This window comes from Panthera onca, chromosome B4 (assembly GCF_046562875.1).
Source record: "Panthera onca isolate mPanOnc1 chromosome B4, mPanOnc1 haplotype 2, whole genome shotgun sequence".
NCBI lineage: Eukaryota > Metazoa > Chordata > Mammalia > Carnivora > Felidae > Panthera > Panthera onca.
Window position 1 is genome coordinate 82,934,179 of NC_138345.1, and position 14,394 is coordinate 82,948,572.

At 51.2% G+C, this 14,394-nt stretch overlaps 1 protein-coding gene across 2 annotated transcripts; it reads right to left on the bottom strand.

The window, feature by feature from the left end:
* Positions 1–75: 75 nt before the first annotated feature.
* RDH16 (retinol dehydrogenase 16) lies at positions 76–8,815 on the bottom strand. Of its 2 annotated transcripts, XM_078449770.2 has the most exons (6): positions 6,466–6,713; positions 4,572–4,906; positions 2,889–3,147; positions 1,448–1,611; positions 663–899; positions 76–289 (listed from the first exon to the last, which is right to left on the bottom strand). In XM_078449770.2, exons 2-5 carry the CDS (start codon positions 4,882–4,884, stop codon positions 682–684), a joined length of 954 nt encoding a protein of 317 aa, XP_078305896.1. In that variant the 5' UTR covers positions 4,885–4,906; positions 6,466–6,713; the 3' UTR covers positions 76–289; positions 663–681. The 2 variants fall into 2 exon arrangements, with proteins under 2 accessions (XP_078305896.1, XP_078305895.2); XM_078449769.2 differs by lacking the exons at positions 4,572–4,906; positions 6,466–6,713 and adding an exon at positions 8,313–8,815.
* Positions 8,816–14,394: the final 5,579 nt, after the last annotated feature.

The window sequence follows — 14,394 nt, forward strand, 5'->3', positions numbered from 1 at the left end:
ACAGTTCCAATCACTGGACCTAGGTAAACTTATCAATTTTTATTTTAAGGCAAAAATAATCAATGGACATCAAGGTTTCAAGACAACTCAACAACTGGTTTGTTTCTGTGTCCTCTGTCATGATTCCAATTACAGACATGTCCTTTCAGCCAGGGTCTGTGAATTGGCACCTCAGGTTGATGGGTCAGGCTGGTGGTTGCCATCCACATCTCCATCCCTGTCAGAGGTATCTTCAGTGGAAAGGGGCATTAACTCCCCCAGGCCATGTCCATCCTGTAGGAGGGGGACACTGGACAGAAGCAAGGCACACCTTGAGTATGGGGACAGAAGCAGAGTAGGTGGGGGCTGAGCCCCTCCCTGCTGCTAACACGCTGCCAAGAATGGATTCCTCAAGTGGCAGGAGGGCCAAAAGACTCCAAGCCTTGAGAGGCCATTCAAGGAACAAGGTATGGTTGTGTGCTATTGGGTCCCTGTTCCTCAATCACAAAACTTGTGACTTTCCTCCTAATATTCCTAGAGTGCTAATGTCCAGGGAAGTCTGGGGAGGAAGCGAGGAGGAAGTTGAGATGGGTGTCCCTGGTGACACAAGAACCCCCCCCTCCACTGTATTTCCCTCCCCCTGAGGGATTCCCGCCCTCACACAGTACCCAACTCCCTCCTACCATGCACCCCAGGCTGGGGTTACAGAGCCTTGATGGGTCTTTGAGACATCCAGTAGATCATGGCATCCACCAGTAAGGTAGGCATGTAACTCATGGGGAGGTAGAGGAGCTTGGCATCCCAGCCAGATGAGTATCGAGTGCGGGGGTGGCAGGCTGTTAGGGCATGTTCCACGCAGTTTGTCACCAAGTACAGATTGTTGCAACATGTTGACTTCAACTTTTTCACTGATTTCTTGACTGCCCAAAGGGAACAACATATTGTCACGTTTTAATCTTGCTTTGGGATCAACTTGAGAGAAGTTTCTAAAAGCACCCCACCTCTCCCCACTCATCTCCAGGTTGAATCCATGGATTTCATCGGAGTGTGTCCCGACTCCTTCCCACAGGAACACTCTCCACACTACGCCCCCTCTGGCTCTATTCCTGGGAATATGTGCTCCGCAGAAACTGAGGTCTCTACAAACACTAGAAATGTAAGCACCTGAAAACCAGCTGGCTAATGCCAGCCTGTCAGGAATCCATACATTCTTCCCTCTCTGGCTTCAGTTTCCTCCCCAAATAATGAGGGCATTAGAGGAAAGCGTGGCCCCTAGGTCTAACAAGCCTGGCTCTTCCTGAGGTCGGCAGGTGGCCACACGGGACCATGGGGATGGAGTTAAATGTCCCCACTGTGTGGGCTGAGTCAGGGCCTGGAGGCCTGACCCAGTGTGTAGGAGGAGCTGGGATGGGCTCAGGCTGCCCCACAAGGGTTTGTCTCCCTTCCCCCCAGTCCGCAGCTCACTCACCAGATGCCAGGAACTTCTCCCCATAGATCTCCTTGACCTCTGGGCTGGCCTGATCCCATGCTTCCTGGATGGCCCTAGAAATCTTCTCAGAGTTGGTTACTCCAGTGTTGAAGAAACCAGGCTCAATCACAGCCACCTTCACCCCAAAGTAGGAGAGCTCCCTCCTGCAAGGCAGACAGGCAGAGGGGCAAGGACATCAGAAGGCTCGGGGACAAAACACAACAAACAAACCCGATATACACCTAACTTGGGATTGGGGTGGGATAAACTCAGAAGCTCGGACAGGTTCCAAGAGCAGCATCCAGGGGGAGAAAATAATGATGATGTATAGGCACATGTTTTCCAGTACTGTCCACACACGTGCTGGCTAGCTCACATCCTACCTCTTCCGCTGTGAAGCACCACTTACATGCCATCTCTTCCTATTTCCCTTCACATCCAGTCCATCTCCAGACTTTGCCCATTTTACCTCCTGTACCCTGCTCCCTCGTCTGCCTTCTGTCCTCTGAGGAACATCTCTGCCTACATCTCAGATCCCCGATACCCAGAGCCAACCTCTGCCCTGCGGCCAGTGGGTTCTCCAGAGGCTGATTCGACCACGTTGCTCCCCTGAGTAAATCCCTTCCATGGGGTCCTGCTGCCAACAGCAAGAAGGTTTGCAGCCTGTCCGGGGCCCCCGTGTCTCCTTGAGCCCACCTGCCCAGCATCCCCTCTGCCTGACCAGGCCTTGTCCACTAGCCTAGAGGACCCCACAGCATAGGCAGTCAGCCATTACTCACCCTGGGCTTGGGCTCGAGTCGTTCCCTCATACAGGAGGCCTTCTGACCCTACTTTGCCAGGTTTCCAAGTTCATTTCTTCAATCCTCAGCTCAGGCCATTCTCTAAGACTCTCCCCTTGTTCCACTGGCCACCACCACCACCACAGCTAGCTAAGTTAGTCACAACCATCGTGATAGATGGTCACAGCATTTGTGTCTCTCTTGTCCCTTTCTCAGCTGTCAGACATTTTAGGTCAGGGACCTCGTCTTGTCCTCAGACACATTTGTTGTGCACTCACAGAAATGCCGAGAAGCATCTTGTTGAACTGAGTCAAATGCTGGACCTCCATGTCGAGGGCCCCCTGAAGCTGAATATTATAGGAATTATGGACATGAGCTCTGTAGCCAAATGATCTCAGGTCCAATTCTGCCTCAAGCATTTCCCAACCGTGGGCCCTCGTCCAGGGCAACCATAGGTGAAACCAACTGTATAGGCCTGGGGCCCATCCCAATGCCCAGAACATGGGAAGGTGCTTCCCAGTGAATTCCTAGCATGAAGCAAGACAGAGGCATCTGGAAGGAAGAGCCTTTGAGGTTGTGAGTGATTGAACCCCCTGGAAAATCTCCCCCAGAAACACAGAAGCAGGAAGACTGAAAGGATGGGCTCTGTCCCAGTCCAATACCTGAGGGAGTCGGAGAAGGCCTCGACGCCATACTTGGAGATGCAGTAGCTCCCACCCAGAAGGGACACCCGGCCCATGATGCTGGAGATGTTGACCACGCGGCCCCTCGCCTTCCTCACTAGGGGCAGCAGGCTCAGGGTCACCTCTATCAACCCCAACAAGTTCACGTCGAGTATCTTCATGAAGTCCTGCTTGGTCAGCCACTCATTGGGTGCCAAGGGAATGGAGATGCCAGCATTATTCACCAGGCCCCAGAGTCCTAGTTACAGGGTAGGGAGAGAGCAACACCGTGTGCCTGAGTGAGACACGACTGTGGTTCCAAGTCACCTTCCAATCCACTTTTTTTTTTTTTTTTTTAACCACATCAACAACATCTACGTGTATAAAGGAATAGGGTGCAAGAGAGGAAGTGAGAATGAAGTGACTACAGGGCATCAGCGTTTGCACGCACACTGAGCTATTGGACCGCAGGGATGTTCCTTCTCAACTTGCTGCTCCTCAGTGCCTGGCATACCAGGGGCAATAAGCCCAGCTTCGTTAAGAGTGTGCCCAGGTGCACCCGGATGGCTCAGTCAGTTAAGCGTCTGACTCTTGATTTCAGCTGAGGTCATCATCTCACGATTTGTGAGATCGAGCCCCGCATCGGGCTCTGTGCTGACAGTGTGGAGCCTGCTTGGGGTTCTCTCTCTGTCCCTCCCCCACCGGCTCATGTTCTCGTTCTCTTTCTAAAACACACACACACGGGGCGCCTGGGTGGCGCAGTCGGTTAAGCGTCCGACTTCAGCCAGGTCACGATCTCGCGGTCCGTGAGTTCGAGCCCCGCGTCAGGCTCTGGGCTGATGGCTCGGAGCCTGGAGCCTGTTTCGGATTCTGTGTCTCCCTCTCTCTCTGCCCCTCCCCCGTTCATGCTCTGTCTCTCTCTGTCCCCAAAAAAAATAAATAAAAAACGTTGAAAAAAAAAAAATTAAAAAAAAAAATAAATAAATAAAACACACACACACACACACACACACACACACACACAAAACCATTAAAAAGTATTTTTAAAAAAGAAAAAAAAAGGATTTGACAATGAAAATGCTGATCATAGGATACATAACTATGTAACTGACTCCGGAAACTGACATTTGGAAAATCTCCTTTTATCTTTATCATCTTCTATGTTGTATACAAGGAGCATGTTTTACGTTTTTAATCACAAAAAAGACATCAATGATGTCTTCTTTCCCGAAAAGGGCAGGCAGCATAATAGAGGGGGAAGAATAGGACCCCTCACCCACATTTGACCAAAAGTCCCTTCAGCTCCCTCATAAGCCTCAGTGTCCTCATAAGTTAAGTGGGGCTGATCTTAAAGCCCTGCAGAGGGCCCGGTGGGAAGGAACCAACAAGAAAATGTGTATCTGCTGAGATCAGGAGCCTGGGTCTAGCCTGGCTCAGCCCCACGCTGCCCCGTAGTAAGCCTCAGTGTCCCAACACCTCCTCAGACTATTGGCCCTAAACTCAGGCTGGGCTCATTTAACCCTGGGCTCAGACTCAGGCACTCAGGCCTTCTGCTCAGGAAACTCCAAAGCTTGAGGCTTCGAAAATCAAAACATCCTGGGAATCTTCCCAGTTAGCAGAAGAGAGGTCTCCCTTGCACAGAGAGAAGCAACAAAGAGGCACAAACAGGAATCTGGGCAGTACCTCTGTCTCCCACACGCTCCTTTACCCACTCGGTGGCCGCAGAGATGCTCTCTGTCTTGGTGACGTCCAGGATCACCGTCTCCAGCCTGTCTGACGTCTGGTCTCTCAGCTGCTCTGCCCCCTTCTCCGTCAGACACGCGGCCAGCACCCTCAAGCCTCGCAGGTCCAGCTGCCTGGCCAGCAGGTTCCCGAAGCCCGAGTCACAGCCCGTGATGAAGACGTACTTGTCTCGGAGGTCGCTCACCACCTGCCTCTCCCGGTACCAGCGCAGGAGGTAGTACAGGCCCACGAGGGTCGCCAGGTACAGCCACATGGCTTTGTGGGGAACACACAGGCTGAAATGAAACAAGAGTGTAGCCGGTGTTCAGACAGGATGACTTAGGAACACACAAGGTGTGAGTAGCGGGCCAGCCGCCAGGCTGTCTGACATGGAGTCCTCAAGTTCTTCCTGGTCACTGCCTTTAGTGAGTACTCTTGATTCCGGCCTCAACTTGCATGCTCTTCGGTACATTAATGCTGTTTCTACTAGATGCCATTGGATTTCACAAAGAATCCTTTGACATGAGGATACTTTTCTCAGTCACCTTCTCCTGGTCCTTCCACTCCTCCCATTTTCCTCTGCCCACCTACTCCCTCAGACACACACCCCCAACCCCCCGCCCCCCCCCCCCACTGGAATCCCCTATGTCCTAAATCTCATGGTTCAGAACTGTCTTCTTACTTTGTTCCTGTTCAAGGCTGTACCTTTGGTCTCCCTGACCTACTGGAGATTCTTATGAAGAAGATATATACACTGCGAATCAAGACGCATGTGGTTTCAACACCCAGGTTTGCTACCAACCAGCTGTGTGACCTTGGCTGCCAGCTTATGCTATGAACCAGGGTTTCCTTATCTGAGCCAGATAAGAATTCAGAATTCATTTCTGAGAAGACTAAGTCATTGTCACTCTCACTGAGATCGGAGAAGGCAAAATGTTTAAGGAATAGATTCCCTCCAGATACAGTATTTCTCTGGGGCGGAAAGGTGTTCAGGAGACTAAAGGGGTGTCTGATATCGGAGGCAAAGATGGGGGAGAAGGGAATGAAGGTGGGCACACGCAGGAGAGAGACTGTTCCCAGTCGCTGGGAGCGTTGAAAGGAAGCACTTCAGCAAAGCGGGGCTCACAGCTCCTACCCTTTCAGCAGGCCCCGGGTGCCTGCCTGCATTGCCCTCTGCCCCTCCCACATCCAGAATTTCAGACACAGACTCAGAAGGCAGAAAAGACTGGCTTGCACGGGGACCTAAAACCTCACGCAAGCAGTGAGGGCTGTAAGCCCCATAACTGCAAAAGTATCCCCCAGCAGGTGAAAAGGACAGAAAGGGGTACAGATTAAGTCTTTAGTTGAAACTGTTATGTGCAGAGAGGTGACTGTAGTCCTGAAAGCATTTATCTCTTAAGGCGGAAGCGGTGGCAGCCTGGCAAGGCCTGGTCCTGCAGAGCCTCACCTGTTTCTGCTTCCTGGGGGTCACTGCCAGGACCCTCCAAACAAGGGCTTCCTCAAGGGCAGTGGAGAAGAAGGCAAGGAGGAAGGAAGGAGCCCTGGAAACTCTCAGCGACCCAAAGAGACACGTATGTCCAAACCCCATTAAGGGATAAGGCCGTGTTTCTTTACTTGAAAGGAATTGGAGATTTTTTTCTCAGTAACCACAGATTCCTTCAACCATCAACTTTCAGGGGGCCACGCGGCAGAGACACCTCCCAGCCCTCAGCACCTGCTGCTTCACTCTTGTAAATCCTCAAAACAACGTGACCGCCTGTCATTGGTGCCAGGAGCTTCAGAGTTCATTTGTCTGAAATCACAGGAAGTTCAGAGAGGATAGTAAGAGAAAGAGGCTGGGGTGCCACTCACTTACCTGGGAGCTGTGGGGCCCAGAACGAGAAACCCCGCAGGGGCGCCAGGGGAATGAAGACTCGCTGCTGCGGATCTCTGCGCTGAGATCCTGCACAGGACGTCCAGACGCTGAGATCCCCACGCACGCCGCCAAGAGGGGCAACTCTGCCAGATTCCCCAGACAGCACCTGTAACCGAGCGCGCGCTGGAGCGGCGGCGCGCGCCCCCTGGTGGTGCCCTGTCGAAACTCAGCGAGACCGCCTTCCCGTGGGCGCGTCCCTCCCACCCATTCCCTCTTCGCCACCGGGTGTGTATCTTCTGAAAAGGGGAGCCATAGGTGATGGAAAAGGGAGCTGGAAAGGACAGGGAGTAGGTACTAATTGTGCAACTTGTTTCCAGGCCTACAGGTAGGCAGCTTCCACTATCTGGAGTGGGAACGCAAAAATGCAGAGACACATCCGTGCCTTCACTGTGAGGATCTGGCGCAGGGATGTCATCGGAGTGTGTCCCCACTCCTTCCCACAGGAACACTCTCCACACTACGCCCCCTCTGGCTCTATTCCTGGGAATATGTGCTCCGCAGAAACTGAGGTCTCTACAGACACTAGAAATGTAAGCACCTGAAAACCAGCTGGCTAATGCCAGCCTGTCAGGAATCCATGCATGTCTTCCCTCTCTGGCTTCAGTTTCCTCCCCAAATAATGAGGGCATTAGAGGAAAGCGTGGCCCCTAGGTCTAACAAGCCTGGCTCTTCCTGAGGTCGGCAGGTGGCCACACGGGACCATGGGGATGGAGTTAAATGTCCCCACTGTGTGGGCTGAGTCAGAGCCTGGAGGCCTGACCCAGTGTGTAGGAGGAGCTGGGATGGGCTCAGGCTGCCCCACAAGGGTTTGTCTCCCTTCCCCCCAGTCCGCAGCTCACTCACCAGATGCCAGGAACTTCTCCCCATAGATCTCCTTGACCTCTGGGCTGGCCTGATCCCATGCTTCCTGGATGGCCCTAGAAATCTTCTCAGAGTTGGTTACTCCAGTGTTGAAGAAACCAGGCTCAATCACAGCCACCTTCACCCCAAAGTAGGAGAGCTCCCTTCTGCAAGACAGACAGGCAGAGGGGCAAGGACGTCACAATCTCTGGGACAAAACACAACAAAAAAGTTTGCCAAGACATCGTTTATATTGAATATGATGAATAAAATGCAGGAAACAATTTCATAGAATACCATGAGGTGTTGTTAAAGTGCTGAGAACAGGACCCGGCTCCAGCAATGCCCCCAGTCACCAAAGCAAGCATTCAGGCTGGGTCCCCTGTCTCAACTCCTCCTCCAGAAAGTGAGTCTTCCTAGTCACTCAGCATCAAGAAATCCAGAACCGGGGCGCCTGGGTGACTCAGTTGGTCGGGCGTCCGACTTCGGCTCAGGTCATGATCTCACGGTTTGTGAGTTTGAGACCGCGTCGGGCTCTACACTGTCAGTTCAGAGCCTGGAGCCTGCTTCGAATTCTGTGTCTCCCTGTCTCTCTGCCCCTCCCCCACTCACGCTCTGTCTCTCAAAGAATGAATAAACATTTAAAAAATTCTTAAAAAAAAAAAAAAAGAAAAGAAATCCAGAACCTCTGCTGAGAGAGGAGGAATTCGGGGAGGGCACATCTTCATCAGGGCACACTCTCCCCAAAACTCCAGAGCTCCAAGGTCTCAAGGTGGGGGGCAGTGGAGAAGGAAGACCCTCTTCTGATAAGCTGGGTGAGGCAAAGAAAGCTAGTATGACTTCAAGTTCTGGAAAACATCCTGGGAATCTTCCCAGTTGGCAGAAGAGAGGTCTCCCTTGCACAGAGAGAAGCAACAAAGAGGCACAAACAGGAATCTGGGCAGTACCTCTGTCTCCCACACGCTCCTTCACCCACTCGGTGGCCGCAGAGATGCTCTCTGTCTTGGTGATGTCCAGGATCACCGTCTCCAGCCTGTCTGACGTCTGGTCTCTCAGCTGCTCTGCCCCCTTCTCCGTCAGACACGCGGCCAGCACCCTCAAGCCTCGCAGGTCCAGCTGCCTGGCCAGCAGGTTCCCGAAGCCCGAGTCACAGCCCGTGATGAAGACGTACTTGTCTCGGAGGTTGCTCACCACCTGCCTCTCCCGGTACCAGCGCAGGAGGTAGTACAGGCCCACGAGGGCCGCCAGGTACAGCCACATGGCTTTGCAGGGAACAGGCAGGCAGGCTATGATCAGAAAAGCGTCTGGCCTCCTCAGTCAGGATGGCTGTATAGGCAGTCTGACCTCCAGGCTCTCTGGCATGAAGTCTTTAATTTCCCTCCTGATCATTGTCTTTCCGGAACATTTTTTCCTATCCTCAACCTGTCTGCTCTTTGGGCTACTTTTGTAAGTGCTGACATATGTCCTTGAAAATCCCAAATCCTGCCCAGAAAGATAGCTTGCTGTCAGCAGGGCTCCCTCACCCTTTCCCTGCCCTCTGCTCTCTGTGTCCATGTGACTACACATGGGGTGACATGGGCTGCTCTGCACTGGGTCCCAGGTTTAGAGCTGTTTCATTGTTCTGCCAGCATGCTGGGCCTTGACATTCCCAAGCTCAGGAGGGTTCTTAATGGGAAGCTACACTTTGATTCAAGACACATTTGCATTCAACATGCTCTCTGGGCCTGGGTTTCATCATCTGGCTCAGGACACAGAATTCATTCCTCAGGAATCTAAGTCACTGTCAGCCTCTCGAGGGGTTAGAAGGAGAAGGCAGAGAGTATAAGGTCCCCTCCCTTTAGTAGGGAAGGGGCAGAAAGGTGTTCAGGAGACTAAAGGGGTGTCTGATATCAGAGGCAAAGATGGGGGAGAAGGGAATGAGGGTGGGCACATGCAGGAGAGAGACTGTTCCCAGTCGCTGGGAGCGTTGAAAGGAAGCACTTCAGCAAAGCGGGGCTCACAGCTCCTACCCTTTCAGCAGGCCCCGGGTGCCTGCCTGCATTGCCCTCTGCCCCTCCCACATCCAGAATTTCAGACACAGACTCGGAAGGCAGAAAAGACTGGCTTGCACAGGGACCTAAAACCTCACACAAGCAGGCAGGGCTGTAAGCCCCATAACTACAAAAGTATCCATTCAGTTGTATCCCAATGATGGTGGGGAGGAGGCGGGAGCTGCCCCCTCAGCAGACTCAAGATAGGACAGGAGACTGGACGGAATAGCTGTCCATGGAGGGGCTTCAGGATGAGGCAGATGACATCACATCATAAAAGAAGAGTAGACACAGCTGGCGATGGGGTGGCTTTCTCAGGGAACCCCGGTGGCCTCTGACAGGATTGGGCTCTAGTCCCTGCTTACATCCACTGAAATGTACCAAGCTCCTTCCCCAGAAAAGAAGCCTGGGAGGGAGGGGGTCATGTAATAGTTCAAGGGATATTGAGGCCGGCTTACACTGGACCTCTTCGCCCTTGAGGCTCTCCTGCCATTGTGGCAGGACCATTGAGTTGTGGCCCTAGGCAGAGCCCTTCAATAAGTTTCTGTGGTTGTGTCCTTCAAGAAGCACTGGCAGAAATCAGAGACCTAACCGGTGCACAGCTCCCTGACACTCTGGAAAGACAATCTGGATGTGGTCCCAAACACCATTCCTCTTGAACATCTCTCCCCAAGAGGCCACAGAATGGCTGGATAAGCATTGTTTGGGGGGGAGGGGTAGAGAAATGGTAGAAATCCAGAAACTCCAGGTAAAGCCTGAAGCAATGATTTCATCTCATTGAAGCAGTATGGGTCGCCCATGTGCTGAACACTAGAGCATTGAAGGCTGCAGCCCCTGGGGGGCAGGGACTGAGTCTCACCAGTCTTCTAGTACCCGGCAGCACGTGGCGTCTTACAAGATGAACACATGTGAAAGTAGATGACCCTCCAGCATCCCACTTCCCTCTCCATTTTCACCTGCATTTCTCACACTGTCCTGCCGTGAGATTCCCCAAAGCCTCCCTTCCTCCCCTCTTAATGAGGGAGGAGGTTCAGGATGATCTTGTGAGTCCTTTCCATTTCAACTCTCGGGGAGTCTAAGAATCTATGTCGTGGTCAAGAGGGAACCTTAGGAAGTCAAGGCCTCCGGAAACGCTGGAGAAGTCAAGGGGCATTGCCCTCCAGCCCAGGTTACGCGCTCAACAAAAGTTAGGAGAAACTGACTAAATCTGGGATTAACAAGGAGTGTCAGCACATCTACAGAGAACCTGGGGGAGGTGCTAGGGATCAGGAAGGGGGGGGGGGGGAGTTCCGAGGGTGGGACAAAAGCCAGGAGATGGATAGGAAATTACAGGGTGGGGAAGAGTGAAGGCATGCTGGGAGGCTGCTGGGTGGTGCCAGTTTCCCTGGGGACCTTCCAGTGTCTGTCGATCCCTCAGAGCCTCCTCTTCCTGGCACTAACCTTGTACACCTCCACATACATTCTCTTGGGAAATCATAGGGAGGAAACAGTTGTCCTTCATCTTGTGACAGCAAAGACATTTCACCTCCCATTTCTCAACCCCTCCCCAGGTCATCCCATGCTTCTCTCCGCCTCCACAAAGGGGACTTTGCTCTCACTCAAGAAATTTCCCAGAATTCCAAGGGCTGAGTCACCTCCACCCAAGTGTATGCTGTGCTTCTAAAACTTTTTTATCCACAAGAGGCGCTTCGAGGGCGGTCAGTTTTAACCTTTTGGACATTGTGGATCCTTTTGAGAATCTAAGGAAGACTCTAAGCCCCATAAAAATGACTTAACACAACATACAGGATTTTGAATATGCTTTTCAGGGCAGTTCGCAGACCACCTAAAGCCATTAGGTGCCAGGAATCTAGGTCAAGAATCCCTATAATAAGGATTTACAGTGTGACACAGGCCAGTTGTTTAACCTCTCCGTGCCTCACGACATGATAGAAGCCTTGCCTATGACAGTGTAACAACTTAATGAGGATCAAACAGTACCTGTCAATCACAAATGCTAACTTATTGCTATATCGCTTTTGTGGTAATTCATAGTGGCATTGGGAATATTCTTGACCTTTCACGTGAGAAACAGAACACGAGACAACTAAATGAAAGAGGAAGCTGGTGTCGATCCAACTGAGAGAAAAACGGCTCATAGTGGTGGGACTGGGCAGAGGTATCTCAACCCAATTCCCCAAGAAGGGATCTCTCCTTCCTCATCCCCAAATAGTGGGAAAGGAACATGCTTATGCCAAGCACTTTACGTATCTCGTATGTCCCATACAATAACCCCTGAAGGAAGCATCAGTCACCTCACTTTACATATAAGGAAACTAAGACTCAGAAGGGTAAAGTGACTTGTGCAAAGTCACACAGCTACTAAGTAACAGAACATGGTGTCAAAGTCAGGTCTGGTCCCCGAAGTAGCGTTAGCTCCACTGTGTCTCAGCGAAGAGCGAGTAAGCAGGAAAGAGCTGAGCAGAGCCAAGGACAGGGTCGCTGGACCACATCCTTCTTTGGGACGCCCGGGGACCAGGCTGGTGCTATTGGGCAGATAAGGCTGCCTCCCTAGCAGGGGGAAGCTGCGGCAGGAGGGCCAAATGACCTCTGTGGCTGGGCTTGGCTTCTGTACTCAGTGACCTGCTGGCAGCTAGGCTGGGAGCGGAAGTACAGTCGTTGCCAAACTCCTCAGCCTAAACCAGTCCGCAATCCATCCGCCCTCAACACACAAAGTAGGGTCCTCGGCCACACAGGCCAGACGGCCTGCCCAGCCCTCCTTCCAGGGTCCAGGCACAAGCCCTTGGCCCCCACCTGACCCTGGGAAGCTGCCTGCTTTTATCTGTGCCTCCAATAACTCCTCCCTGGTACCTTCCTTCCTTTCTGATTGTTGATTACAATATCTTGTCTACATTTTTTGGAAAAAAAAGTTGGGGAGGTGGTAGGAAGGAGAAAGAGCAAATTTCCAGGAATTGTTTTGCTGCTGCTGTTCCTGTTACTTGGAGCAAAGCTGTGTGCTGCTCCCCTCCTGCTCAGGTTGGCAAGAAGCCTGGGTCCTGCCCCCTCTGTCTTTCCCTTCCTTCCAATCTCTCTCTCTCCAGCTGCACACCTCCTCCCTCCAAAGAAAAACAGCCACATGAAAACTGCAGAGCTGTCACTTATTTCTTCCTGAGGGAGCAGCTTTCCCTCTGTGCCTCTGCCAGAAGGCACCCCATCATTTCCTCCTGTTGCACATACACATTCAGTGATGTGGGGGAAGGGGGGCTGGGGAGCAGGTGGAGGGTGATGTCTCCATACGGGAGGGAAAAGATCCTGGGGTCAAAGATTCGGAGACCCAGGAGACATGAGCCACTCGATTGCAGTCTTGAGAGGAATGGAAATGGCCATGAGTCAGAATGTGTAGAGAGAAAGAACAGAGATGAGAACTAGGTCTTCCTGGAGGGTGCTTGCTCTAGTAGAGCCTCCACCTGCAGGGGTCAAAGGTATGGAGAAGGAAGTGAGAATTTTCAGAAGGCTCTCTATTCAAAAACGATATCCATAGGATAGAAACTGAGATCCAAAAGAGAGAGAAAATAGAACTGTCTGAAAAAGCAAAGTAAACCACATTTTACATTGTCATAGCTCATCATGACGGATTTCTTGGTCTAGCCACGGTCTGATGTGTGAGTAGAAGTGTGACATGATACGAAATGTATATTTGGTTTCTGCCCCTAATTCCTGAGCTCTTAAATCCCTTGGAATTTCCCAGATAGTTTCAGGATGGGGACTGACTCCCAGAAAGACCAAGCCTTGCCTAGATGCTTGGAACGCCCAACCTCACCTCCTGTCCTCTGGGAAGAAGTCAGAGACTAGAGTTATAATTTATAATAGATCATGCCTTTATGTTGAAGCAGGCATAAAAATTCCGAAACTGTGAGGTTCAGAGAGCTTCTGGGTCGGTGAACATATCCACATGCCAGGAGGCCAGTGTACCCAACTCCATGGGAACAAAGCTCAGGACCCTTCCCGACCTCACACTATATACTCCTTATCTGGCTGTGCATTTGTATCCTTTATAATAAACCAGTAAACAAAGTAAATGTTTCCCTGAGTTTTGTGAGCCATGCCAGCAAATTATTGACACAGAGGTGGGGGGATTATGGGGACTTTGTAACCATGTTGGACAGAGTCATGTTTGTGACTGGCATCTAAAGTGAGAACAATCCTGTGGGACTGAGCCCTTAAACGTGTGGAGTCTGACACAAACTTCAGGTTGGTGCCAGAATTGATAAATTTTAGGACACCCACGGTTATAGGGTGTCCAGGAGTTGGAAAACTAATTGGTATTGGAGAAAAACCCCTACATATTTGGTGTCAGAAGTGTTATGAATAGAGAAACAGTTTTTCTATAGAAGGCTTTAAGAAAATTGCAAAATTAGGGGCGCCTGGGTGGCTCAGTCGGTTGAGTGACCGACTTCGGCTCAGGTCATGATCTCACAGTTTGTGAGTTCGAGCCCCGCGTCAGGCTCTGTGCTGACAGCTCGGAGCCTGGAGCCTGCTTCCGATTCTGGGTCTCCCTCTCTCTCTGCCCCTCCCCTCTTATGCTCTGTCTCTCTCTGTCTCAGAAATAAATAAACATAAAAAAAATTAAAAAAAAAAGAAAATTGCAAAATTAAAAATATCTCTTAAAAATATTAAAAATATCTCTTGTGGAGATAGTTGCACAACAATGGGAATATCCTTAATTAATTGAAGTATTAATTAACCAATGAATGAAAGTATTAATTACTTTAAATAATTAATTAATTACACCCAATGTGGGGCTTAAACTCATGACTCCCAGATCAAGAGTCACATGTTCTACCAACTGAGCCAGCCAGGTACCCCTTACTTAATGCTACTGAACTATATAATTAAAAGTGGCTAAAATGGTGGGATGCCTGGGTGGTTCAGTCGGTTAAGCATAGGACTTTGGCTCAGATCACGATTTCACAGTTTGTGGGTTCGAGCCCTGCATCGGGCTCTGTGCTGACAGCTCAGA

Excerpts from the sequence above, each read along its gene's own strand:
- RDH16 (XM_078449769.2), bottom strand. The coding sequence starts at position 8,625 with ATGTGGCTGTACCTGGCGGCCCTCGTGGGCCTGTACTACCTCCTGCGC. Across the intron at positions 3,148-8,312 it reads GGAGCGTGTGGGAGACAGAG|GACTCTGGGGCCTGGTGAAT; the intron begins GTACTGCCCAGA and ends CCCTGTAACTAG. Across the intron at positions 1,612-2,888 it reads GCCTTCTCCGACTCCCTCAG|GAGGGAGCTCTCCTACTTTG; the intron begins GTATTGGACTGG and ends TCTGCCTTGCAG.